This window comes from Anneissia japonica, unplaced genomic scaffold (assembly GCF_011630105.1).
Source record: "Anneissia japonica isolate Jap-2015-1 unplaced genomic scaffold, ASM1163010v1 scaffold1405_len252398_cov171, whole genome shotgun sequence".
Taxonomy (NCBI): domain Eukaryota; kingdom Metazoa; phylum Echinodermata; class Crinoidea; order Comatulida; family Comatulidae; genus Anneissia; species Anneissia japonica.
Genome location: NW_022737956.1, coordinates 108,532 through 123,314, shown reverse-complemented (window position 1 = coordinate 123,314; position 14,783 = coordinate 108,532). Strand labels below are relative to the sequence as shown.

The 14,783-nt window shown below is 35.1% G+C and overlaps 1 protein-coding gene across 1 annotated transcript in view; it reads right to left on the bottom strand.

The window, feature by feature from the left end:
* The window catches only part of LOC117117482 (tolloid-like protein 1), a 64,222-nt gene extending 62,417 nt beyond the window's left edge, over nt 1-1,805 (bottom strand). Inside the window, exon 1 of the mRNA XM_033261786.1 lies at nt 1,192-1,805. Within this exon, the coding sequence (XP_033117677.1) occupies nt 1,192-1,336 (145 nt within the window). The 5' untranslated portion in view covers nt 1,337-1,805. The remainder of the gene's footprint in view (nt 1-1,191) is intronic.
* Between the last annotated feature and the right edge of the window lie 12,978 nt (nt 1,806-14,783).

The window sequence follows — 14,783 nt, the reverse complement described above, 5'->3', positions numbered from 1 at the left end:
TCTGTATATTTAATGGGCTCTAATGAATATTACAGTTATCTAATATTTTGGCAAATTGCCTGACATACATTGCCCAGTAAAAGTGTGCGATAAGTGATTGGCCTGGATTAGGCAACATTATTTATCTGTTGTCTTGCGTTGTGTTGACTTGTAACACGGATAATTTGACAATCAATAACCATTGTGATAAGTGACAGATACTATAGCGTAAAACTTACCGCGCGCATCTACTAAAAGTTTGAATAGCCTACTTATTCAAAAGCTTATAAAATGCACACAAAAAAAACCACTCCATCATTACAATCTTCTCTCTATTACTTCGTTGTTTATCGAGTTATACTATTACTAATTAGCCCTGTTGTGGGATATAACGATGATGTATATGAACATAATGACTCAAACTGTATATTATGTGTGTGGTATATACAACACAAATTATGTAGTATTATTATCAAATAATAATAATATTAATAATAACAGTAATAATAATAGTAAGTACAATAATAATAATAATAATAAGTATAATATTAGAATAATACTGTACATTTTAATAATAAAACAATAAGAAAAAGAGTGTAAGTTACCTTTCACTAATAACAAAATCATAATAATAATATATATATATATATATATATATATAGTTGTTATAATAATAATGTTATTATTAATAATAATAATAACAATCATATTAATATTAATCATAATTAATAATAATTAAATAGTCAACTCCGAAAGCTCTATAAATCTAACATTTAAATAAAATATGATGATTACGATAACGTTGATTATTTAAAACCATATAATTATAATGGTGATGATAATAAGATATTCTTCATAGTCACGCTTAAAATTTAGTATGATCCATTCATGGAATTTGTCAACTCAGCTGATATTCCTACTACTGTACTTAAAAACAGTGAAATACATATATATAGACTACAAAAAGTTTTAAATATTAACGAAACTGTATCGGTTATCATTTTAGTTTTTAGATGTGGGCCTGGGTGGTCAAACTCGTAATGTACTAATAATAATAATAATAATAATAATAATAATAATAATAATAATAATAATAATAATAATAATAATAATAATAATAATAATATAAATCATTTTTTTATTTAATAATATGACAAATATTTTGAAAATATCAATAATAAAATTGAATATGAATAAATCCATTTAGTTTACCTGCTTTACATGGATCGTGGTATTGCTCGTCTTCTTCGCTGTTCGCATAACATTGGGAACATAGTAATATGCTTAAAACGCATATAACTAGTAAAACAAATTCCTTGAAAGACAGTGAACATATCCAGCAAGTAGCCGATCGCATTATCCTAAATTTTAACAGAATATGTCACCGTGCACAGAAAAAGAACAAAGGCAGTGCGAAATCCACGGCCTGACAATAGCGTAATGCCTTTATGTATGTGCGCCTCCTGTATGCTATTGTAGAATGGTCGTGGCGTTACGACTGTCTTCGCTGGACTGACATACAATGCAAGCAAACGAGACAGGGGTCCCTACCGGAATTAAGCCGATCGAATTCCAAGTCGAACAAGTCCCCTGTGGCGGCAGGTGAAATAGTTGCTGCTAAAGGAAATGAAATTGTTTCAGAAGCAAAACAAACTGAAAAGAAAACAAACTGTTGTCGACCCAGTCTGCCATAGAATGATAGCGATTTCGGCGTGAACATGTAATCCTGATTTAGACGTGATCTGAGCACCATACAATCACTCAACCAGCGTCGAGTCAACAATAGGCTAAGTAGCCTACTGTAAATCGGAAGTCGGTGGATACTCGTCAACATCCGATTAAACCTCAGAGAATACAGTTCGTGAAGATCCAGTCACCCGTACCAATATTCACTTCTTCTCAGACATGCTTTCAGCGTTATTAAAGGCCTCATTAACCGGTTTATGGACCTATTTTCTCAGTTTCTCTGGTAAAGTTTAATATAGTCTCGTGGCATGCTGAGACGTAATCTAGTAATATTAATAATTATCAAATAATAATAATATTAATAATTATTAAATGATTATAATATTAATAATAATCAATACTGACAATAGTATTAATTAATAATACTTAATAAAATAATAATATAAATTAATAATTCTAAATAATAATAATAATAATAATAATAATAGTATGGTAATATATTATTAAAAATATATTAATAATAAAATATTTTTTAAATAAACAATTAATAAATTACTGATGAAATAAATAAGCCTAAAGTAATTAGCGGTGCTGAAAAATAATAAAAATAAAAATAATGAAAGCGATGCATATGGTAATTATGAAATAATATACAGTAATAGGAATGATAATGGTTTACATAACGATACAAACATGCCAGTGGAGGAATTCAAAATACTTTAGGCTTAGAGGGGACCATAGGAGGGACTTCACAAATGGAAGGAGGGCAGGACACGTACCGTAAGCCCCATCATGGTTAGGACTGAGGAAATACATTTTCATACTATAAACACTATTTTAAAATATATACATTTAATTAATTAAAAAATATAAACAAAATAAAAACTTTTTGAGCCCGAAATCGGCCAAGAACACTGAGCCTGGGTGAAATTTTACTGGTTCTTAAATACATTTAAAAATGTGTATTTTCATGTCCGTGACTATTCTGAGTTATTTCTGCAGTCCAGCGGATTATTAAGATTTGATGAAAGGGCTAGGATTTCTTTCGTCGACATGCGACTCAATATTTTAAATTGTTGACAAAAAAAAATTATGATCAACTAAAACTTTCTTAACTAAGTGCAGCCAACTAGCGGTGGTTACTGCCTAACACCGAATGACACTTGGTGGTTATACTCCTCCCACTTATCCACGCCAATCAGCATCATGACTGATTGACAGGAGTGATATATTTTCAAGTATTGACAGAAATCCAGATAGGCCTAAATAGGTAACTGAGGCTGTCGTCATTGGGTGTTATAGAATGACGTAGGCCTATTAACATCAGCTTCACGGTAAGCTTATCTAGATTCCCCTATCGATGCATTATTTTATTACGTCTTATTGAATTATAACTAGTGGACGTTATTGCAGTTACTTCATAGTACCGTAAATGCTCGAATAAACCAAACGTTATTAATTTTTTCGCTAAGCGCCACTCTCGAAAAAGCGCTGCGGAGCTTAATACACCCTGTGTGTAATGAAACACTTTGAGAAACAGGGTTTTAAATACAATGAATAAATAACACAATGAAGACACAAGCATTTCTTCATAAACGTTTATTTACGATGACGTAGGACCTACGGTATGATAGGCCTGCCAAACTATGGAAATGGAAAAGCGCCACGCCAACATTTTTTTATATTTTTTTTATTAAGGGTTTTATTTGTTTAAATTCGTTTTAACGTTCAATATAAAATAAAAGTAAAGCTCTGTTACCTCTGAGCCTACATATCATTATTAAATAATGGGCCTAAAATTTTTAAAAAAAACATGAACTTGCACCTTCTGCGCGGTGTTGGCGTCGTCCCCGTCACTGCAACAAATTCAGTAAAATCGATTTATTACTACACTTCAATTTTGGAACATCTGCAGGAGATTCTCTTGCCTTTCTTTGCTTTGTAAGCGACAAATTCGTACCGACGCGAAGCGGCTCTTACGAACTGAATTTGCTGTGCAGCCGAGTTGTCTCGGGGTTGGGTCTCCACTTTGAGAGGGTTAGCTTTGTGTTTACGATTAATCGGTCTCGAATTAGATGTGTATCGGAATTAGAGGTGTCTTGAATTGGGGGGTGTACTGTACCAAAACTGTGCTCTGCTCTCTGTGATCAGGCAAATTCACATAGAGGGCGATAGCAGCAGATATCCCCAATTGAGAAATCTTCCAAACTCACTTCATTAGCCATTGATTGATCATCGACAAACTTCAATCTGAAAGCACGGGTGGCGTGCACGAACTTAAAAGAAATTTCCACATAGTTTATTGTAATATATTTAAATACGTTTTTTAAAAAAATCGTGTTTTTTTTTTTTTTTTTTTTTTGGGTGGGGGGGTTTTTGCAAGTATTAGGAGGGACTTCACAAATGGAAGGAGGGCAGAACACGTACCGTAAGCCCCATCATGGTTAGGACTGAGGAAATAAATTTCATACTATAAACACTATTTTAAAATATATACATTTAATTAATTAAAAAATATAAACAAAATAAAAACTTTTTGAGCCCGAAATCGGCCAAGAACACTGAGCCTGGGTGAAATTTTACTGGTTCTTAAATACATTAAAAAATGTGTATCTTCATGTCCGTGAATATTCTGAGTTATTTCTGCAGTCCAGCGGATTATTAAGATTTGATGAAAGGGCTAGGATTTCTTTCGTCGACATGCGACTCAATATTTTAAATTGTTGACAAAAAAAAATTATGATCAACTAAAACTTTCTTAACTAAGTGCAGCCAACTAGCGGTGGTTACTGCCTAACACCGAATGACACTTGGTGGTTATACTCCTCCCACTTATCCACGCCAATCAGCATCATGACTGATTGACAGGAGTGATATATTTTCAAGTATTGACAGAAATCCAGATAGGCCTAAATAGGTAACTGAGGCTGTCGTCATTGGGTGTTATAGAATGACGTAGGCCTATTAACACCAGCTTCACGGTAAGCTTATCTAGATTCCCCTATCGATGCATTATTTTAGTACGTCTTATTGAATTATAACTAGTGGACGTTATTGCAGTTACTTCATAGTACCGTAAATGCTCGAATAAATCAAACGTTATTAATTTTTTCGCTAAGCGCCGCTCTCGAAAAAGCGCTGCGGAGCTTAATACACCCTGTGTGTAATGAAACACTTTGAGAAACAGGGTTTTAAATACAATGAATAAATAACACAATGAAGACACAAGCATTTCTTCATAAAAGTTTATTTACGATGACGTAGGACCTACTGTATGATAGGCCTGCCAAACTACGGAAATGGAAATGCGCCACGCCAACATTTTTTTTTATTTTTTTTATTAAGGGTTTTATTTGTTTAAGTTCGTTTTAACGTTCAATATAAAATAAAAGTAAAGCTCTGTTACCTCTGCGCCTACATATCATTATTATTAAATAATGGGCCAAAAAAAAAAAAAAAAACATGAACTTGCACCTTCTGTCGCGGTGTTGGCGTATGAAGCGCCGTCGCCGTCACTGCAACAAATTCAGTAAAATCGATTTATTACTGCACTTCAATTTTGGAACATCTGCAGGAGATTCTCTTGCCTTTCTTTGCTTTGTAAGCGACAAACTCGTACCGACGCGAAGCGGCTCTTACGAACTGAATTTGCTGTGCAGCCGAGTTGTCTCGGGATTGGGTCTCCACTTTGAGAGGGTTAGCTTTGTGTTTACGATTGATCGGTCTCGAATTAGATGTGTATCGGAATTAGAGGTGTCTTGAATTGGGGGGTGTACTGTACCAAAACTGTGCTCTGCTCTCTGTGATCAGGCAAATTCACATAGAGGGCGATAGCAGCAGATATCCCCAATTGAGAAACCTTCCAAACTCACTTCAATAGCCATTGATTGATCATCGACAAACTCCAATCTGAAAGCACGGGTGGCGTGCACGAACTTAAAAGAAATTTCCACATAGTTTATTGTAATATATTTAAATACGTTGTTAAAAAAAATCGTGGTTTTTTTGGGGGGGTTTTTTTGGGGGGGGGGGTGGTTTGCAAGTATTAGGCCTACTATTTATGTTAAGTATCAGTCAATATTATTATGTATCGCTCAAGGATATTGCTTAATTACAGTAAGGCTATGATATTTTACTCTAGATTCTGTTTACAATTATTCATCTCAAAACATGTCAAAGATAGAAAGTCTCTCTTTGATGTGTTTTGAGATGACCTGTTATAACCATTGACAAACCAGAAAAGAAAACTCGAAATCCAATCCGGATCCAAAGTCTGTTTGCGGTGACGTTATATCATGGAGGAATTTGTTTAACTCTTCTATGGTTAGGCCTATATTTTATTTCCATTTTAGAAAATATCAGAGGATAAATTAACAATACTAAATTATTATTATTTATTTATAACTATTAGTTTAATTAAATGTTATGCCATATTAATGGCGACTTGTATAATGCCGGCATACGCCATAGCTGACACTTATTTTGTCTAAAATAACGATGATGAATACTCGTTCATTATTTTTAATATTTGTAATAGAAATTGTTTAATTGTTATAATGATCTTTTAAGTGTAATCTATGGTACTTAGGGAATATTTCTGCTGTTTTTGGTTGTTTTTTTTTAAAGTTAAATTATTCGGAACGCGTTTCTAGTGAAACGTGCAACTAATAAAAACACGGGAACGCGAGCATTGTTAAGGGGCGGAGCTTATAATGACGAAAACCTACGGAAGTTGAGGTTGACCTTACTTCTTGTGAGCAATAGCACATGCTGCGAAAGAAACAACACACCGCGAAAGTATGAAAAAATAATGGTAAGCCTAAAGCATGCCATCCTGTTGGTTTGATTTTTTTCTTCAATTTTGTGCGACTGTAAAACAAAAATGTGTCTCGAATCAGAGGGTGAACTGTAATCAATAAAACAAACTGTAAACCAACAGGCAATAGATAAAGAGCTTAGCTTTGAAGAAATAAATCAATTATAATTTGCATAAAAATATACAAACGCATTAAACGTTGAACTTAATTAACTTACGTTGAAAAATACGCGTAAATGTATTTAGAATAGGCCTAATTGCTGCGAAGCAGCCAATTCATATTCTTGACAGCAATTTGACCTCTGAAAGGTCATTGTTTGTCAAAAAAACAAGGGCCTAAGACAACTGAAAAGCGGAGTTTCCTTCTTTCGTTCTGCCATGTAAAATCAATTACTTTAGGCGACGTTTGTATACTAACCTAAACGTACCAACGTCCACATGTCGCAACGCTCGAGTATTACTATTCAGCGTTTTTACTATATTTCTAGGTTTCCTATTTCTACGTTCGGCCCATGTCTCAGCCACAATATTTTGAGACCAATATTATTTACGAACCCAGTTAAAATTTGGCAACACTCTTTGGCAGTCTACTCCCCTTGGAAACTTGCCCCATAAGAAAATGTACACTTCCTAGACCATGCAGTCTTGGAAATAAAAATTGTAACCTTTGGTAATCAACTACATTTTCCACATACCGTACATAGAAATTTTTGAAACTTTATTAAAAAAAACCTAAACCATAATTCACCACTATAGAAACTTTTTGACAAAAATGAAAAATTACAACTTTGTCACCCAATGAGAAGTGTTCTAATATAGACAATGGGTCGTGTCTCATATTATTTGTTATATTTTTATTCATTATTTTCACTTGAATCTTGATAAGACTTGATAATTTTGGTCGAAGAACATTTATATCCAGTTGTACTTCGCAGCACTTCACTTGCAATTTGCAATTTCTAGTAGTAATAATAATAGTAATAGAGTTTTATATAGCGCACATATCCATCTAATGTAAGATGCTCAGGGCGCTTGATATGTGGACTAGGAACTCAATAAATGACTTTCTTCGCCCCTAAGGGTCCCTTCGTGTCTGTGCTACCCGGTAACCCGGTACCAGCAACTCTCGTCGTATACCACAGGGACTGTCTGCAGTACACCGGGGTATCCCCCTTCTCGTTTCGAAAGATGCTGGGTTCTTTATAGTGCACAAGAGCCATTATACACTGGGCCTCGGTTTATAGTCCTTATCCGAGAAGACTTGTTCTACCACCAGAACCAGATGAGATATTATGGCTATAGCTTGCGGCGCCCCTGCTAACCAATCGGCCATTCGACCCACCAGAAAAAGAAGTGATGACTAGATCGGTGATTGAAATTTCTTATATAGTAGCATTCAATTACTGTAAATACATAATTAATAAAATACACAATTTTGCCATCTGGTACAGTTATTGCAAGACAATTGATATAAAAATAGATTTATTAAGAAAAACTTTGCCTAACTCGAATAATGTCTAAGTCGCTCTTTTTTTGAATGCCAAATTGTGTTTTCCATTAATTGATGAACTGTAAGTCGAATTTTATTTAAGTCGGACAATTTTTCAATGCCATATTGGAGGTAAGTTCAACTGATAATGATCGTTCTGATGAATGTGTACATAAATCATAATAAATTACTGACAAAGATTCCAATAGTTGGATGTGTAGAAAGTGTAGATACTTTTGTAGATTCTTTGCAGCCAAGATCGTAGAGTTGAATCCTTAAACTCGGCCACTCTCTGCTCAAGACGGTCACCGGCCCACGCGCGCACAACTGGTCATTTTTAATGACGATACGTTCAGACTGCCACCAACACTCAGCAGATAGCGTCGCGTCGTCTAACACACTCACAGGGAGCGAAGTTGCTGTACGACGCAGTAAGTGCCTGGCTTTAGGAGATGGCAGATTCCAATTTTGTTATAAGATCTTTGGCGTGACCTTAATATTTTGCATGTGAATACGTAATTGTACACAAATGAAAAAATTCTCGTTAAACATATTTAAAAAAATATTTATTTTGTACCAATTTAATACAAAATTTAATATTAGCATTTCCGGTAGAGTAATTGCAAAATTCCGATATAAAAATAATTTACTATATTTCATTTTCTGAATTATAATTTTATGATATTAAAAAAAAATAATATTATTATTATTAAATATTCCAATATGATGATTTCTATATAAGAGTAGATTCTCTGCGGCCAAGATTGTCAAGTCGAATTTGTAAGATGGCAGACTCCAATTCTGATATGATGTGCTTAGATGTCGCTCTGCACTTAGGATCAACTGCTGTGCATTCTGCTACCAAGCGTTGCACATTAGCATCAGTTTGCGCTGTCAGGAGTTCTGAGATACCGGTAAACATCTGACCAAACGCCCATACATCTGATGCTTTTGAGTGATAACCACCCCTACTCCACCATGTCCCTTTGCCGAATTCTGGTGCATGACAGATGTTGCTTTCAAGAATTTTACGAGCTGCTGTCTTTGATTTACATCTACAGAGCGAAAGCCATGAAGGTTTCTCTTCATTGCAAGCAAGACCAAAGTCAATCAGTTTTCCAGCAATCCTCCTAAAAAAATACATGAACATTTATCCATATGAAATTTTGGTGAAAAATACTAATTTGTCTGGATAATAAAAATTACCGCAACTTGTGAAAAGAGACAGCAAAAGGCATTTCATAGACTTACAAGTTGACTTACCTTTGACCATTCTCATATAACAGCACGTTCCTTGGTGCAATGTCACAGTGAATGACGCCTCTCACATGCATCTTATGAATAGCCTTTATGGTATCCAAGAGAACCTCTAACCAAATTAGATCAATCCTCTTGCTTTTATGCGGAAATCCGTCTTCGTACTCTTGTAAGAATGCCTCAGTCAGACTCATCGATCGTATGGACTGTTCATCACCAATAAACTCCATAACAATATGGTAGCCATTTGCATTTTTACAGACACCAAGTACATCAGGAAACTCTTCAATATCTTTCATTCTGTCCATAAACTAGGATATGAAATCATTATTCAAAATATGTTTATTCGACCGTAGCAGGGTAAAAACATGATCGCTTTACATAGGCATATGCCTGATATAAACGTACTTAATACCTTTAGTTCCATTGCTATCGACTTGTTAATTTGCTTCTTTTTTTTTCTTGAGAAAGAATCATCATATGGAAATGACTTGACGGCAACTAACATCTCTTCATCATCACCTTGGGCAAGCGTCATCAAATCTACCACACCATAGGATCCAAATCCAAGGCAACGAGGTTTAAAATCACGGTTGATGACTGGCTTCAAATCATCTTCCGCTATCGATTTGTATTCGTCAAGGCATGCACAAGACGGAGACATGTGGTCCTTTTGGAAGATGGTCCGGAATTTTCGCTTGGCTGCCTTCAGTAAATTGTGATCTGATGAAAAATGACAATATTTATTCAAGGAATTTTCAGAGGAAGCAACAGTCTGAGTGCTTGTAAAAATTCATTACGTCATGCACGCCAACGAGAATGGCAAATATCAGACAATCAACCCAACACGGATCATGTGATACTCTATGTAACATTTGTGGAAGGGTCTGTCTCTCACGCATCGGATACATTAGTCACAAATTCATTAGCTGCCAATTGTAATAATAATTTTAAAAAATCAATGGTCCACCAAAATATTGTAAAGCCACAGTGATCTATCAGACTCTCAACAACCAAATCAGAATACTAATTTAGTAACAATGAAGTCAACTGGTAAATGTACTCTTGCAAGAGACGGCAAAACTCAAGTAAGTAAGTAACAAACGCAAATTTAAATTTTAAAAGTAAACCATTTCGTTAAATCATATTATTTCATATATTTTTAAAGAGGAACGTCATCATCGCATGCGATCTGACAACCATTATTAAGGATGATTATAGGGAGCCAGGAACACTGCGTCAGCTGGCGGTTGGTATATGTGATTATAGTGAACATCCATCGTGGACAAGGGGGCACACGACGACGTCCTGTCGACAATCACCCACAAAGTGTGCAGATTGATAACACTTTAAGCTAACAGTATGTGCCCGGCATTAAAAATACGTTAAGAATTAAAATATTTACTTTTCTGAGGTTGTGCAACTTCATCAGTTTGGCTTTCATGGGTTGTTTCGGTGACTGACGATGCAGATGCATTGATGGGTATGCTATCTCCAGTTGAAAGCATGGCGTCATTTCCAGGAATAAACGTATCATCGATTGAACCTGAATATCATTTAATGATATGCATTGAATTATAAAACACGTTATATTCTATCAGTGTTACATCATATGTTGTACTTGTTTAATTTAGTTTTTCATACTTTTTTGTGACCTACCTACTACACTGACAGGCTCTCCTTTTGCGTTGTCGTCGTTATTAATATCAACAACCACATCTTCCACACCCGTTGGCTCAGTTTGAGTTGGTTTTCTAATCAATGGCGCAAAGTATTCAGACTAAGTAGTGGTTCTTTGTTTTAACAATTCCCGTCGTAGAGAAAATTTTCTTCCTGCCAGTTTTGAAGGCTTTTTAGAGCCTACCTCTTTAGATCTAGTGTCCCACGCAATAGTTACCATGGATGGCGTATCCACATGATCGTCAGTACTAATCAGTTGACTATAAGTGTTCATTTCTCCAGACGATGCTGGAACTGTTTTTTCGATATCATGAACGACGTCTTCTGGAATGCCAGTAAATGCGTTTACAACAACTACAGACATTTCCCTGCAAATTTGATGAACGTAAATTATTTTTTAAACAAAACTGCAGTATAACATCTGTTATTTCGTTTTAATTATATTGTTTTATTTAACCTAAACATATATAACATCAGAACCAAACAAAAAAATTGTTATTGTTAAAGTAATCGAATATAAGCAAAGCAACCATGAGTGCTACGTAGCGTTATATTAAATTCTAGACATTTGCAAGAACGGAGATCCAGCAAAAAAAGGGGCAAGTATGAATTATGATTAGATTAGATTGAAATGTATTCTCACAAATGACCAAAAACAGCAGATGACTATTTACCAACATCTCTATGAATTTCCTTTCCACTATGGGCACTCTGAAATCTTCGTTTAGCCTACCTCTGTGCCTATGCCCTAAGCGCAGCAAACTACCATTGACCAAACACATTTTCAAACATTTCGCCAAAATATTTAACATTGTTATCCATTTGTAACATTGAAAGAAAAGAAGAAATATCCTTACTAACGCAAGTAGAAAATTTTTCAATAAGACGTACTAAGGCGTAAGTATTAGGTGCAAATATTAATTGTATCAATTCTAATAATCGATTTTGCCAAAAATTGGTTTGCTTCTTGAGAGGAACTGCCGGTTTGTTTTGGAAAGTAGGTTGTTATATAGCCACCGTCACTAGGAAACGTGCGCTGTGAGTGTCAGTAGTGTACATTGTCACGCAGTCGCGCGCTCACACCAAGTTTACCGGCATCATCAGTCTCTGCTAGCTAGTCTGCCGTGGGGTTTGTTATAGTATTTATGTGGTACTTAAATACTCGGAATATTGCTGTATTAGATGAGTTGCCATACGCTTACACAACCCGCGAGGTTGTCAATGCCAAACAATTGAAATATTATTGTGATCTGTTTCTTAAATTGTGAATGGAATTGATACCAATACCAGTGCCTTGACCAGTGTCGGTAGTCTTTTATCGATTGTACGGTGCTCAATACTGTAAAACACGCGCGCGTGCATGTTCTTTTTATTCGTGCGCATGTCTACCTGTTGCCATGAAGATAGGAAAAAGTACATGGAGTTAGGTCGCGCCCTTTTGAAACTCATCAGAGCCATGTATGGCTCTGAAACTATATTGGTTGATAAGATTTCGACTTCTTTGCAGTTCCATTGCCTGCATACAAAATATGGGCAGTCGGACCTCTTGCAGTTTTATACTCTTTATAAAGAACCATCGATCGTTGATATCGTTCACAATCAATGTTCTTATTAAAGTGGCTGGTGATAAGAGGTATTGACCTAAAAAAAGAGAACACAGACCGTTTTTACCGAATTGGTCAAAAGGCATATATCCTAGACCTATCATAGTTAAATTTTCAACGTATTGATCGAGGCAAAATGTAATCACAGCCAGACGCAAATTAAAGCGATCGAAAATGACCATCCAGGAAAATTTGACTAAGATTCGGCAAGGTATTCTTCAATGGACATATGAATAATTCTAAAGCACGGTGGAAAGAGCATATGATAGGAAGCTTACGAAAGAAGACGCGGCTAGTTCACGACGACCCAATGAAGCGCGAAGACAACTACGCATGCCTGATTTCAATTCAACTTTCTTGACTTCAAATTTGGTAATCAGCGTTGTGCAGAAATGTGACGTGATGACGAGATGAAAAACCCCAAAATAGAGCGCGATTCGCGAAAGAGCCATTATCATGGCGGCAACGTTTGCTGTTGGGGATGTGTATGTGTTTACTTCTTACGAAGGTATGGTGCCGAAATTTTTTTCGTTCTATACAAACGTGACAGCTGTAGAAGCTGCCTCCAAAACTAAGACTATTAAGCCTGAGCTCAAATACAACGAGGTAGTACCGTATATTCCCTCGGAGTGTCGGCTCACTTGTACACGTGCCAACTCGTACACACTTTGGTGAACTCGTACACACGAATGGTGATCTCGTACACATGACTTTTGGCGAACTCGTACACATGACTTTCGGCAAACACATACCTTAAAGCATTTTTGATAAGGGTCAATTTTTCTTAGTTTTTCGATCAGATGAAAACTAGCTGCATCAATAGGGTCGTCAAAGACTGCCGCCAGTGGGATAGGTTTGGACGACAGAAACATTGTAACACTGGTAAAGTGGTAAATAATCCATTTTCGGGTATCTAAGGAAAAATATTGTGGGTGGTGTGGGGGGGGGGGCATTCCCCCTGACACCCCTTAGGCTATTGGAAGTTTCACGCCTGAAAAATTTGTCTTGCGTACTCGGTAACATTAATTTATTAACAATTATTTGTATTACTTGGTGTTATTTTCTTTCTTTACAGGAACAACACAAATGTTACTATTAAGTCAATTAGGTTCGAGACACGTTTTTTTTTTATCGTTTGCTGTGATATATTTTGACTGCAAGTTTATTATTGCTTAAATTAAATGGAGATTGAAATAAAGTAGTCAATATACTTTTGTCATCGTTTGTTTTCTTCTTATTTCCCATTTACCATATGTCCTGACCATATTTATAATTACATAAAAATAAATGAAAAAATATTATATGATGAAGAATGATAATAAAGAAAATATATAGTATTTTCATATTTACATTTTCCATATAAAATTAACAATATATTTATCAGTAAATACCGTACATTTCAATGTCTGTTTCAGACTTGTTTTATATTCATAAGCCCAATTGACAAAATCACTCACTTGAGTTATGGCCTATTTCATAGTTGTAACTAAAGTAATAATTTGCTGAAACGTTCACAACTTAATAGATTCCCACGGTAGGCCTACTCTTGAGTACAATATTTGTATTTTCTTGTAATTGTTTTATTTCCATTTGGTTGTGTAAGCCGACTTCGGAGACTCAACCCACGGTGTATATTATTAGGAAAAACATTAGATGAATCATGAAGTAATAAATGGCGTTTACACTCGTTAGACCCATCATAAAATACGGTACATCCCAATAGGATGATAATCCCCATGTTTAAAGATCATTTTGAAGATGTTTAAGACAATCCATGTTTTAAAGATTGGAAATGGTTTAAGTCTTCAACTGACTTACATAACAAATTTTGCACTAGCCAGTGTGTTTATCAGACAAGATCTTTTCCTTCCTTCCAAATCCAATGTATTGATTCTGGCCTTAAACTTCAAATTTACACCGGTAAAATTTACCTTGCCAAGTAGATAATTCTCTATACCTGGTTGTATGTTAATTTATTATAATCACTTAATGATGGTTTATCTCTTGCTTTTTCAAACCATTCTTTATTATTATTATTACAAGCATTTTGATAAACAAAATTCCTTAACAATAGTTATTAAAATCCATACTGAAAGTGTTCATCTAAATTACACTTATTTAGCAAAACTTTAATATTATCAGCCCATTTCCATTTTGTGTTAGGCCCAACTTCCAACAAATCTTCACCCAATAACTTTGGCCATCTTTCTTCTAAGTTCTTAATCCTATTAAAATACGTTATTTTAAACTTATTTTGTATGGTTGCAATTGA